Source organism: Cetorhinus maximus, chromosome 2 (genome assembly GCF_964194155.1).
Source record: "Cetorhinus maximus chromosome 2, sCetMax3.hap1.1, whole genome shotgun sequence".
Taxonomy (NCBI): Eukaryota; Metazoa; Chordata; class Chondrichthyes; order Lamniformes; family Cetorhinidae; genus Cetorhinus; species Cetorhinus maximus.
In genome coordinates, this window is record NC_135880.1 from 65,460,286 (window position 1) to 65,474,310 (window position 14,025).

Genomic DNA, 14,025 nt, shown 5'->3' on the forward strand with positions numbered 1-14,025 from the left:
AAAATGTTACAGCCAGCATGGATTCTTTTACTGGCAGTGATTCTCAGTGAAATGGTGACGACAAGTGCACTCTGTGCCATTGATAGCCAAAGTTGTCTACATTCAAGGAGGATGATTAAGATATTCCCATAGTGTTTCCAAAATTCAAGTCGGAAAGTGGGATGGACTGTTTACCCATTGTCTGAAATTTGGAGCAAAACCCAGTTCTGCCAGTACACCCCATTTCTTCAAGATTGCCATTTTCTTATAAGGAGGGAACGGCAATTCTTCTGCCATCCCACCCATTTCTATGCAAAGAAGTTATGTCTGAAGGAATTGCTGACTAGGCCAGCATTTATTACCCATCCCTAATTGCCCTTGAGAAGGTGGTGGTGAGCTGCCTTCTTGAACCGCTGCAGTATATGTGTTGTAGATACATCTACAGTGCTGTTACAGTTCCAGACTTTTGACCCAGCGATAATGAAGGAACGGTAATATATTTCCAAGTCAGGATGGTGCGAGACTTGGAGGGGAACTTGTAGGTGGTGGTGTTCTCATGCATCTGCTGCCCTTGTCCTTCTAGATAATAGATGTCACAGGTCTGGGAGGTGCTGTCAAAGGAGCTTTGGTGAGTTCCTTCATTGCATCTTGTAGCTGGTACACACTGCTGCCACAATGTGTCAGTGGTGGGGGGAGTGAATATTGAAGGTGATGGATGGGATGCCAATCAAGTGTGCTGCTTTGCCCAGATGGTGTTGAGCTTCTTGAGTGGTGTTGGAGGCTACCCTGAGGAACTCTTGCAGTGATGTCCCGGGACTGAGATGATTGGCCTCCAACAACCACAACCATCTCCCTTTGTGCCAGGTATGACTCCAACCAGTAGAGAGTTGTAAGCCTTGCCGAATTTTCTCTAAAACCTCTCTTTGATGAATGCCCTTCTTCCTGCATTTGGGCATTCAAGTATCCAGAAGATATGGAACTAATTGTAGTCCTTTCTAAGACCAGGGATGATCACACAAAACAGATGGTATTTTGGGATCCTCCCATAGACCAATTGTTACAGAGTATAGCCTCCGACCATTTGAAGTGATTTCTTTGTATGGCCTGTGCTCACCAGGGCAAATGTTAGCTTGCAGTTTGGTCGGCTAATATCTTAACGAGCATCTCATTAAGTATTGCATGATTTCTTTTACAGAGTCCATTATTGAAAGGACTTATCAGCTGTGGTGTTCATAACTACAATGTTCGTACTTTCACACATCTCTAAACTCATCATTGGTTGCCGGTGGCAGGGGGAGTGGGGGCATGTTTGCCAATGTCAGTCACGAATTTAGTCAGTGCCCCCAGTGTGGTCCATTCTTCATGATTTTTTTTCTACACTCTTTTATCTTTTTTATGTATAATTGTAAAAAGACTGAATCTTGTTGCCATGTCTATGAAATATCAAATAAAAATCTTTCTGCCCTTGTCCCACATTGATGCCTGTACATATTTGAAAGATTAAGTCAATCTATTGAGCTAAATATTGCAGTGCTTTCATCTATGCTATAAAAGCATAATGATTACATAGATTCTTTTTCCAACATGAAATTGCTTATTTTTTTGTTCATAAATTTGTGAGTAAAGGGTGGGATTACATTTTTCTGACTCTTTTTAATCATATCCTAATAATTTTATAACTTTAGTACTCGTTAGTATTTTTACTCAGTCACAGCTGGACTTGAATTCCCTCAAGAAACAATCTAAATAAATAATGAATTCACATTTTAGAAACTACTATTGAATTTGCATGAAAAATTGATTGGTTTATTGTGAAGCACCCACTTCAGGGCTTTTCCACAAAAAATCTTGAATGTTTTTATATTGCTGTTATGTCCCTAGCAATTAACAAATGCACTATTCCATGCAGATCCTTTCTGTTTGTTGTTTGAATTAAACTGTATGTATTAAAGAGAAAAATAGGTTTATCTATAATGTTTATTAGTAGAATATGCTCTATAATTTAAAGTTACTCACTGAGAACCAATTTGCTATGCATTGATAATATACACATGCAAAGCACGTTGAGGTGTGAGGTTTTTCAAATCAGTGTTGTAGGTAGTGGGAGAAAAGTTAATGGTGGGGGTCAGCCCTGGGTATGGGAAGTTGGCAATGCAGAGATAATTGCTCATGATATGCATGTAGTCTGTTAGAATTTATTATGAAATTTCTTGGAATATTCACAGGTAGAACATCTGTAAACATTTTACTTTGAATAGATATTCAATCTTGGCTGAATATTTTTTAAAATATTGGAATGTAAACTAAGAATTTCAAATTTAATTCAGATCCTGCATCTAGTATGCAAAGCCATGCACAGGAAAAAATGTCCATTGCACAACAAAGTGTCAAACAGGAAAATGCCTGTCACACTTGTATTTACATTGCTCAAATAACTAATGAACTACTGCATGGGCAGAATTTTGCTGTCGGTGAGCAGGGGGCGGGGCTCACTCGCCGACACATAAAATTACGCGGGATGATGTTGGGCAGAACCCCGGCGTCATCCCGCCCCATTTAAATTTTCAGGAAGACGGGGGCGCAGCAAAATCAGCTGCGGGCCCGCTGACCTGTCAATGGCCAATTGAGGCCATTGACAGGATCATTTAAACAATTAAAGGACCTGCCCATCCAACCTTAAGGTTGGCGGGCAGTCCAGGAGCCATGGCGGGCAATAAAAAAAATGTGAAACCTCATCTACCGGCGGGATGAGGTTTCATGCAGGGTTTTAAAAAGCTTAATAAAGTTATAGTGTAAATTATGAACATATCCCATCTCATGTGCCTGGTACAAGTGAGCAGTTGGGACATTGTCACATGAGGGGGACATGTTAGCGAATTTTTTTTTTCTATTTTTAATCTTTTTCAAAGTGGAAGCGATCTCCCTGAGGCTGCACTTAGCCTCAGGGAGATGTGCGCTCTTTCGTGCGCATGCGCGAAAGAACGCACTCTCACTTTTGGGGAATCCCCCCCGCCCGCACAGGAAGTGCATAGAGCTTCTCGCTGGGCGTCATGCTGGACGGGCCTTAATTAGCCCACCCACGTAAAATGGCGGTGCGGCCTGCTTCTCCGGCGGGGATTGGCTCCCCACCTGCCGGAGATTGGGTTGGGCCCGCCCGGCCGACAGGCAGAAAATTCTGCCCCGTGTTAAGTTAACCAGCTTATTTCACTCACATCTGTACAGATAGACAAAGCTAGTAATCACTATTCAAACGAATCAAATCACTCAATTTTTTTCAAGTTACAAATCAAGAACCATGTGACTGAGGTAGGCCATATCTCAGGGTAGAATGGCTGTATGAGGGAGCTACTGCTCACTTGTACCTGGGCAGCTTAATGTTGCATCCTATGTCATTGCTGTGGTGCTCTGATGGAGAAAGTTGAATGCCAGGCACATGCTGCTATCCTGACTGACAGCTGCCTTAGGCAGGTTTGTTCTAACCACCGCCATCCCACTGGGTCCTGGATCTGTATCCCCACTGACCAGTGAACTGTCTGGTCTAATAGTAGCGATACAGAACCATTCCAAGCTTGTATCATTAGGAATGCTGTTGCCTTGAGCTTACAGATGCTTTGGCTCCATTCCCTATCCAAGTGGACACATTCCAATATTCTGTTCTTAATGCAGATAAATGCTCCAATTGTCCCTCTCACAGTCTAAACAGGCACCCTGTGATAATCCAGGTCAGCATTCATGAGCAGTGCTAAGGAAGATATGCCAGTAATGAATAAAAGTACTTGAAAATTGAAGCATCTCTTCCCAGTAGTGAAGCTTTGGTACTTTAATTGATTTTCAGTAAACAACAAACAGCATCAATAAACAGTTAAGAATTGTGTTTTTCTAATTCCTGTTTTGGGGCACATGATGGTGTTTACATGATATTGCTGCTCTGTTCCTCTTTATGGTAGATGTCACAGGGCTGTGAGATATCTTGGTGATTTTCTGCAATACATGCTGTAGCCGCAGTATGCCAGTGGTGCAGAGGTTGGATATTGAATTAAGTGGCAGGGAATCTTCATCCGTGTTTTTGTCACCTCGGGGTTCGACTATTCCAATGCTATTTTAAAATATGCATAGTTTTAAAAACACCAGCAAGTACAATAGCATCTTGTACTTATGTAGCTATAATTAATAAAAGGGTGAGATAGTGGGGAGTGGTAAAGTCACTGGCCTAGTAATCCAAAGGCCCAGGCTAATGCTCTGGGTTCAAACCCCACTATGGCAGCTGGTGGAATTTAAATTTAATTAATAAATCTGGAATATAAAACTAGACTCAGTAATGGTGATCATGTCAACAATTGTTGTAAAAACCCATCTGGTTCAGTAATGTCTAAGGAAATCTGCCACCTTCCAATCTGACCTGCATGTGACTCTAGATCCAAAGCAATGTAGTTGACTTTTAACTGCCCTCTGAAATGGTCTAGCAAGCCACTTAGTTCAAGGGTAGTTAGGGATGGACAACAATGCTGGCCTTGCCAGCGACACCCACATTCCATGAAAGAATAAAGACAAAAAATGGAATGATCTTTTGAGCATAAACTTCTCAAATATAAATATAAACAAACAATTTAGCTAGTATGATGGGGGTGATTTTCCCCAGATATTTTTAAGTGCTAACGAATCTCCAAGTTGACCAAAATGGGGTCTTGTGGATGGGGCAGTTGGTCTCTCTGCCCATTTTTTCTTGAATTTCTATTGGTGGGGTGCATGAGTTGCATGCTGGTTCAGGGGCAAACCAGGTATACCGAGACAGACACAGCAGGGAGCCAGTCATGGCCACCTCCACAAACTAGATGGGTGAATAAAAGCCATTAGTGGTACACAGATGCCATTAGATCAGCACAAGTTGCAGGGGAGAATGGTCTGTACATTGTTATGATCTCAGTAGAGACCAGTAATTTTTTTTAAACGTAGAAGAAATCAGAAATCCCAGTTTTTTTACCAAAACAATGAAGCCACAAAATTTGACTGTTTAAAACAGAATATTGTTTTACTATACAAGAGTTAAGAAAAGCAGACACTAAATACTATCTTGGCTAATCACCTATACTCTAAAACCCAAAGTCAACATTAGTTAAACATGAATTAACAGGCAAACTGTGGTAAATTATAAACTATAAATTAGAGATTAAATGGCAGATACAATCAAGACAGATCTTACGAATTGGCACAACAGTCTACTCAGTATGTAGGTAATCAAACTCAGACTGAAAGCCGTTCAAAACTCTGTCTTCCTTACAAAGAATTTCAGCTCCTCTTCTTCTAGGATGTAACCTGATCCCCAGCACACAGCAGCGCACAACCAATCTGAGTTCCATGGGTACAGTCTTCATCAAAAATGGTACATGTCTGTCAAACCTCTTCAACTTGGTCTGGATAGCATAAATCCACCAATGTTATCTTTAAGTAACAGAAACAGCTACAGCTACTGTGTATTTGCTTATTTTCAGTGTCTGTATTTAGCCTCTGTCTTGTTCAACTTGCCATACTGCACCAGTTGACTCATCAACTTCTGCTGAGACTTGAGGGCTTTCTGTGTCCTTTTATACAAATTTGACCGGGTTCAATCTCCCCAGAAGTTTTGGTTTCCAATCTCAGTTTCCTTAGAAACTGGGAGGGTCAGTTTCCTTTCTAAGTTTCCCTTTTTGTTTCTCTTTTCAGTTCCCTTTTTCAATTAGGGTCTGTCTCAAAAAATACAAGCGTTGAAACTGTGGATTCCATCACAATACGCTCAGGCAGAACAGGGGGTCAGCACCCTGCTGGAATCACAGGGCCATAAAAAGAGGAGGCAAGGCAACCAAACACAATTATGAGGCCTCTGGAGCACAAGGAAGCTAGCAATGGGAGCACAACTCTAGATTTTGGGTCCAGTGACGATGAGGAGCAACTCCCTCTACAGAAAGGGTAGAGCCTGGGGCATCAGGAGTACAGAGGAAAGGCAGAGCCCTGGGCATCAGGAGTAGAGAGGAAAGGGACAAGGAGCAGGTAGGCAATGAAGGCCATACCCTGAGCATAGGTTGTACCACAGAAGCTGGAGCTACCTTGAGATAACTGAGAACCAGTACCATAGGAGACTGTGACTTCCAGGCAGATGACCACAGAGATTTGTGCCCTCATCACAGAAGACCTCACACCTCACAGCACTACTTGCCATGCCCTACTAGAAGCGATTAAAGTCACTGTAGCCTTGGACTTCTTAGCCTCTTGCTCCTTCCAAGGATCAACTATGGACTTTGGTGGCCCCTCATAAGTGGCTGCGCCTTGCTGCATCTTGCAGATCACTGATGCCCTATTTGTGAGAGTTGGACAGTACACACAATTCCAACCAGATGGAATCTCGCAGCTTCAGAGGGCAGTATGTTTCGCGTCCATCCCTGGATTCCCCAGGAGCATGGCCTCATTGATCGCATCCATGTGGCCACCAAGGCACTGACTTGATCCAGTGAGATTCATCAACAGGAAGGGCTTCCACTCCTTTAATGCTCAGCTTGTTTGCAAACACAACAAGAGCTTCCTGCATATATGTGCTTGCTTTCTTGTCAGCTACCATAACTTCTTCACCCTTGACCAGTCCAGGTTGCCACAGTTCTTCATTCCATCCTTCAAACTTCATGGATGGATTCTAAGGGACGAGAAATATCCCTTGAAGAATGGCTACTCACCACTCTATGAGAACCCTTGACAGAGGTGCTACAAATAAATCTGTCTGCTCACTAAGGGTACTAAGAGAGAAGCTGCTCAATAGGACTACCATCAAGCAGGCCATTGGACTTTTGAAGATGCTGTTCTGGTGACTGGAACTGGCAGCTGCAGCACACTCCTGCAAGGGTCTTGCACATTGTGGTGGTTTGCTGCACTTCTCATAACATGGGCTTCCAGGGAGGTCTGGACCTTGAAGATGGTGAAGCACTGGATGGACACAGCTCATTGGGGAAAGAAATGGAGCAAGAACTGCTGGATTCCTGTACCATCACAGGACCAAACACTGTCAAACCACTTTGGACGGCTGGAGGGGACCACCATTTGGGGCACAAATGACATCCCCTCCAAATATGTCTGTGCTGTGGGTGCCACTGAACATCAATGCGCAGTTCTGAATGCATTCTAAGTGCTGCCATATATGGCTGTCTGGGAAGTTGGCCACTCTCTCTCAATGGATGTATTCATATGCTCGTAGCCTTCAGCCATGGTGGCACACAAGAGCTGAATGGACTCTCCATTCTCAGTCCATAACCCTGCACTCCCTCAGGAAACTCTGATATATGGGAGCAAAACTGATGTGGCTGATCTAATTAGAGCTTCCTTTCCTGTGAGGTCCTGGATCTGTGCCCAGTTGAGCAGCTCCTCCATCTATTCAGGGTCTGCCCACACTGCCTCTGCCTCTCTCACCTCCTCTTGCACACTCATGACTTGCTCATCACTCAGTGCCACCCTATCTCTCTGAGCACCAGGACCCACCAAGCCAACTGTATCTGCATTGGTGAAGGGTGTGCTTATAAGGTGTGATGGTGCTTGCTCTGACATTTGCTCTGGTAGTGCTTGGCCTGGTGATGATACAGGAATCGGTCTTTGCACCTCAATGTCAGAACCTGCCGGCCCTATGCCTTTCCTGCTCCATGTTTATTCAGCAAATATATTTTTAAAACACCAACCACTGTAATGACTACTGTTATAGCTTTAAATCAGGCCTGCTCTGTTTCAACCCCTCTAAATTGACTGCCCAGCCCACCCTCCAGCCAATTAACAGTCAGTCCCCATGAAAATCAAGACTTGTGACTGCTTCTCTCTGGGGTTGGAATTGGGATCTGGAAACAGTCACCTGTTTCTCAGTCCTGGAAGGAAGATGAGGCCCTACATTGGCGACTGGTCTTCTTGAGTCTAAATCATTGTAGATTTCTGGACGTGGGTTTGAGCTGTTGCATCTGTCAGTGTGTCCTACCATCTTGTTTCTTTAAACCAAATTTTCTGCCTTGCTAGCTCCCTAATTACCCAATTCTGTTTACATTTAGAATTATTTATATTAAAAAAATTTAAATTTGTGATATAATCATCTATCTGCTCATGCTTCTGCCCAGTGTCCTCTGCCAATTAGTCCTGTTCACTCCCTCTGTTCCCTTAAGCCCTGCTTCAGTACCTTGGCCTGTTGACTATCTGCATTCTAACAGGAGATTCAGTACTTTATCTAAAATTTGCTGCTCAGTTACCCAAAGTGAAACAACTAAATGGTAAATAGAAAATACTTTATCAAAACTATCTGAACTTTCTGTGCAAGCCATCTACCTCCACTTTGTGATGTCCTCCCTTCTAAGCTCCAAGCCTTTTTAGTAGTCTTCCATCACCGTCAACTAAAATACACTGATAAAATACATGAACCCCCAGTACCTTCAAATACTGCCAAATCTAAAGCCCTCACTCAAGTGCTGTTGTATTATCTGACAGGGTCTTTCTCTCTCTCTCTCTCTGACCTCTCCCAGTGTTTCCATACTCAAATATACAAGTCCAGTCCTGCCCTAAACCTTGAATGTATTCTCACACCTCAAGCCCTTTCATACCCCTAGTGTTCTTAGTCCCATTGCTGATGGAATGTGTATCAGCAACACATAAAAGCGTTAGAGAAATTTCATCTGCAATGCCTTCATTACATCCTTCAGATTCAATGGAGAGGACCGTCAAACAAACGCTAATGTCCTTCTAGGAAACACAAGCATCCAGGCAAACCTGCAAAATCAACAGATGGCTGTAAATCGTCTTTCCCAACAGGCTCTGTTCTCTCAACTCTCAAATGGCCAACATTCCAGAGGAGGACAAAGAAAACAGTGGAAAGACACTCTGGAGCTACCCTTGGAGTGCAACGGCCTTAACCTTAATGACTGGGAGGAGCTTGTTACCAGTCGTTCAGAATGGTGACAATTTGTCCATCAAGCTGCATCATGCTTTGAGTCCCAACAGCTTAATGATGTGGCAGAGCAGCGGCAACGAAGGGGAAAAAAAAGGAAGCAAGCTCTGCGTTTGGGATCCCAGTACCTCGTGGGATGTCCTACCCAATGTACCCAAAGATCTGTGGGTTGAGAATCAGTCTGTTCAGTCACATGAAGGCCATGCAGAAACTCACGACCCTAAGGAGACTTTAACCTTGAATCAAGGGAAAACCGAACACGGCACTCTTAGTCACCATGGTGAACATATGAACGTATGAATTAGGAGCAGAAGTGGGCCATTCAATAAGATCATGGCTGATCTGATTTTAATCTCATATTCCTGCCTAACCCCAATAACCTTTCATCCCTTGCTTATCAAGAATCTATCTAGCTCTGCCTTAAAGATATTCAAGGGCTCTGCCTCAACCACTTTTTGAGGAAGAGAATTCCAAAGGACAGAATATTAAGCTTGGCAGGCAGGCAAGTGCCCGACCCGGCTGAGCACAAAATGACATGTGATGATGTCAGGTGAGCATCCTGACGTCATCGCACAGTCCCGTGATATTTCATTAGGCGGGCGCACGCCGGAGTTGGCAGCATGCCCGCTGACAATTAAAAGGCCTATTAAGACCAATATAAAGGTAATTAAATTGAAATTTATGCTGCCCATAAAACCTTGCAGTTGGCTGGCAGGGAAAAGACCAAGCAGTCTTTGCAATTTTTAGGAAACCTCATCCACAGGCGGGATGAGGTTTCATTAAGTAAATAAAAGCCAAATAAAAATTTTACACTTGAATTAAAAACATGACTCTGCTCATGCGACAGAGTCACATGAGGGGACATGTTTTATGACATTTTTATTTTCTTTATTTTTTTTAAACGGCGCTTCATCTCCTTGAGGCATGGAGCTGCCTCAGGGAGATTATGCAATGCCTTCTCGCACACTCGGCCTGCTCGCGCTCCTCCCCCCCCCCCCCGCCCCCTGCCCGCACAGGCAGCGCTCAACGTTGCCACTCGCGTTCCACACTGGGCGGACCTTAATTGGCCCACCAGCATGAAATCACAGTGTGGTGCCGATTGCGGATGGCGGTCGGCTTCCTGACCGCTCCCGCCGAGCCCGCAGGCCAAGGGCAAAATTTTGTCCAACGGCTCACAACCCTCTGAGAGAAATAATTTTTCTTCATTTCTGTCCTAAATGGGTGAACCCTTATTTTGAAACAGTGATCCCGAGTTCTAGATTCTCCCATAAGAGGAAATACCCTTTCCCCATTCACCCTGTCAGGGTCTTATATGTTTCAATCAAGTCGCCTCTTATTCTTCTAAACTCCCACAGATACAAGCCTAGCCTGTCCAACCTTTTGTCATAAGATAACCTGCCCGTTCCAGGTATTAATCTAATAAACCTTCTCTGAACTGCTTCTAATGCATTTACACTTTTCCTTAAATAAGGACACCAATACTGTGCGCAGTATTCCAGATGTGGTCTCACCAATGCCCTGTATAACTGAAGCATAACCTCCCTACTCTTGTATTCAATTCCCCATCGCAATAAACGATAACATTCTACTAGCTTTGTTAACTACTTCCTGCACCTGCATACAAACTTTTCGCAATTCATGCACTCGGACACCTAGATCCCTCTGCAAATCTTCATCTCTGCTCCCAGCCACGAGTCTCTCACTCTCCATATTTTTGTTGTAAATTTTGTTTTCACTTTTATCATTAAAATATGTAGAACAGAATTTCAAGTAACTGTGGATATTACAGTAAGCCAGAAATGTAATGAATAGAAAGCAAACCAGTCAATCCCAATTTGGTCTGAATTTCTTTGCCCGTTTTCCATTCTGAAAATTTGTCGATCCTGACCCTTGTTTTATCTTCAAATAATACTTTCTTAATGATACTAAAAAACAAGAGATTGTGAAACAAATGAAGATTTACCAAATCTTTGAGGCACCAAAGTTTACATTTTCAGGTGAAACAGAGATACAGGTCGGTACCCTTTATCCGTAAATCCGAAAACCCAACACATCCAAAAGCTGTATTTTTTTTGAACCTCATTGACCATTAGCACGGGCAGTCTAGCTGTTTGTCTGCATTGTCTACCTTGCGATTTTTGTGGTGAACATGTCAAAAAGAAACTTATTACAGGTACCCTGTATTTATTATTCAGTGATACATCTTACTTTTCTAGCTATTTTATTTACTTTAGACTATAGCTCTAGTGTAATGTAAGTTTATAACTCTATTGTAATGTAAGTTTATATGCAGTATACAAATCCGAAATGCAATTGGCCCCGCATGTTTCATATAAAGGATACTCGACCTGTATTATGTGATAATTTAAAAAGTCAAAATGGCAAGCAATGGACACTGGTTATTTATAAATGCAGTGCAGTTGGCAGAACAGATGTAATGTCTGTTAGTTCCTGATTTGTACTTTGTACTATGTTACTTTTTAATAGCGTGAGTTAACTGTAACAGTGCAGTCAAATGAAAGGTTCAGGTGATGGTTGCCAGGTGACAGCAAAAAGGTTCTCATGCAGTAAATTGACAGGTTTATGGCTCATCCTTTTGCCTGCTGGGAGAAGGAGTTCAGGAAATGAGTCTCCTGAGGAGCTTGAACTCCCTCTCGGCACAGAGGTACATACCAGATGGTGATCTTGGCACCAAGGCAAGCTTTGGAATAGGGACTTGATTTAAACCAAGCGATCATCTATTGCAGTTTAGATGCCTCAGACAGAAATCATAAAACAGCTTCCTTGATTTTTGATTTATTTACCAATAAATAGCTATAGCTTTATGTAAGGGGAAATTTTCTAAGACTGCTTTTGGGGGAATTAAATCTCACCAGTCAGCAGCACTAACTGAAAATTTAAATGTGCACTGCATACAATTTTTCAATCAAAATGATAAGAAAATCGTAGATATCATGCACCCTGTTTCTAATTTGCACTGTAGGTGAGATTTCCTACTTACAACACTAACTCAAAATTATCTCAGTAAACCCAGTATTTTAAGGACCTTTTGCTGGTCTATTAGTGTATTTTTTTCTTTGTGATGTTTTAAAATTCTTTGTGGCAATTCTTCCTATTTTAAAAGAAATATTTTCTCTAGTGAATACTAAACTATTTAAAATAATTACATATCAAATTTATGGCTGGTAGTCATTTTCCCTCTGTCAAATTTATGAATGATGAGTTCAATTTGGCAATTGTAGAAAAATAGCCAATTACGATTCAGCTGAAATAATTCTGTTTTCATACTTTCTAAGCATCAGATTTGGCACTTAACTGACATGATGGAGTTAACTGACTTTAAACCGGGTTTTGAGTGAAGATAACTTATGGTAGAGCAAGTGCTTTGTCATAGTTTGACAAAGGCTGGGAAAGTGCCAGTTTCTGACAGGATTTGAGTAAAAGCAAATCACTTACCCTGCTTAGTTGAAGTGTGAATCTTCAATCCAACTCCCAATCGACTTTGCAAATTTGAATGGAAGTTTAGGAAATAATTTTCTAATGCAAGCTATGGCTGAAAAGTTAAGAACGGGTGCTAATTCTGCCTGAATCAAAATTTTGAAATTTGACTCTAGTAGGGACGCAAAAGGGTTGTAATGCATCTGCACCCCAGCCCCATTATATATCCCATCTGATATTCCATGCAGAGATGAGAAATTTCCACCATTTGGCTGAATTCAGACCTTGGGATCATGGAATTCACCCTTTTAATTTTTTTTCCAACCTCCACTTCTGCAGAGGTGCATTGGAAATATATCATGCTTTAAACATTTTAGAAAGAACAATGTGACTCTGAGCTTATGAATGCAAAAACAGAAAGCGAACAGACTTGCTACTGATTCTGGCAGAGGGGGATGTCTGTGTGCAGTGTGCCTGCCCCTGGCCGCCTGTGCGATGTATTGACAGGGCTCTGTGTATGTGGTGCCAAGAGTGCAAACTGCCTGTTGAGGAGGGAGAGATGGAATAGGGCGTGTGAATGCTAAAAACCATGGTGTTAGTTCTGAGATCACATGTGGCCTGGAGTGCAAGGCGGCCAGGTGGGCTGGATATCAATAAGCATGGCTCTTGACTGGGGGAAATCAGATGGCTGGCAGCTGACTTTGAGAGAGTGGAGTTCGCAAACACCTTGCAAAGGTACAATTGTGCAGCTTTTATTTCCCCCTGCTGATGGCGCCTGCTTTCCAGGCCAGGCCTGTCCTAGGCAAATGTTTTTAACTCTCTCCCCAGTAACCCCAGACTCCCTGTAGGAAAGAACTGGCAAGAGGTCCCTTGCAGACTGTTGTGCAGCCTTGGTCTAAAGGCCTCTCTCTCGGACATGGTATGTGGGTGTCACTGGCTAGGCCAGCATTTATTGCCCATCCCTAATTGCCCTTGAGAAGGTGGTGGTGAGCTGCCTTCTTGAACTGCTGCATTCCATTTGGTGTAGGTACGCCCACAGTGATGTTAAGGAGAGAGTTCCAGGGTTTTGATCCAATGATAGTGAAGGAATGGCCATATATTTCCAAGTCAGGATGGTGCATGGCTTGGACAGGAACTTCTAGATGGTGGTGTTCCCATGTGTCTGCTGCCCTTGTCCTTCTAGATGGTAGCAGTGGTGGGTTTGGAAGGTGCTGTCTAAGGAGCCTTGGTGAGTTCCTGCAGTGCAACTTGTAGATGGTATACAGTGCTGCCACTCTATGCTGGTGGTGGGGGGAGTGCATGTTTGCCAATCAAGTGGGCTGCTTTGTTTTGGATGGTGTCAAGCTTCTTGAGTGTTGTTGGACCTTCACTCATCCAGGCAAGTGGAGAGCATTCCATTAGACTCCTGACTTGTGCCTTGTAGGTGGTGCGCTTATGGGTGGGGGACAGTTTTGCTGAACTTTTGTGTGCCAAACTTGTTTTCTTGGTTATAGAGCATTGAGTAGTAGGCCTTCCCTCTATTTGTACCCTAATCTTGTGCTCGCTAAAGCTTTATTGACCAATAAGGAAAGTTGAACTACATCATTGAAAATTAGCATAAACAATTGCATTAACAGAGACATAGAGCATTCAATTTGTAATTTTGTGTTATCAAACCTTGCAAAAAGAGATGA

General features: G+C 42.8%; 1 protein-coding gene across 4 annotated transcripts in view; it reads left to right on the top strand.

Moving 5' to 3' along the window:
- Positions 1 to 14,025, top strand: part of LOC144694936 (uncharacterized) — a 190,008-nt gene that overhangs the window by 132,309 nt on the left and 43,674 nt on the right. Inside the window, exon 7 of one of the 4 annotated variants that reach the window (XM_078565752.1) lies at positions 1,175 to 1,432. The exons of the other annotated variants lie outside the window; for them this stretch is intronic. Within the exon in view, the coding sequence (XP_078421878.1) occupies positions 1,175 to 1,246 (72 nt within the window). The 3' untranslated portion in view covers positions 1,247 to 1,432. Of the gene's footprint in view, positions 1 to 1,174; positions 1,433 to 14,025 lie in introns of those variants that run through there. 4 annotated transcript variants of the gene reach the window in all.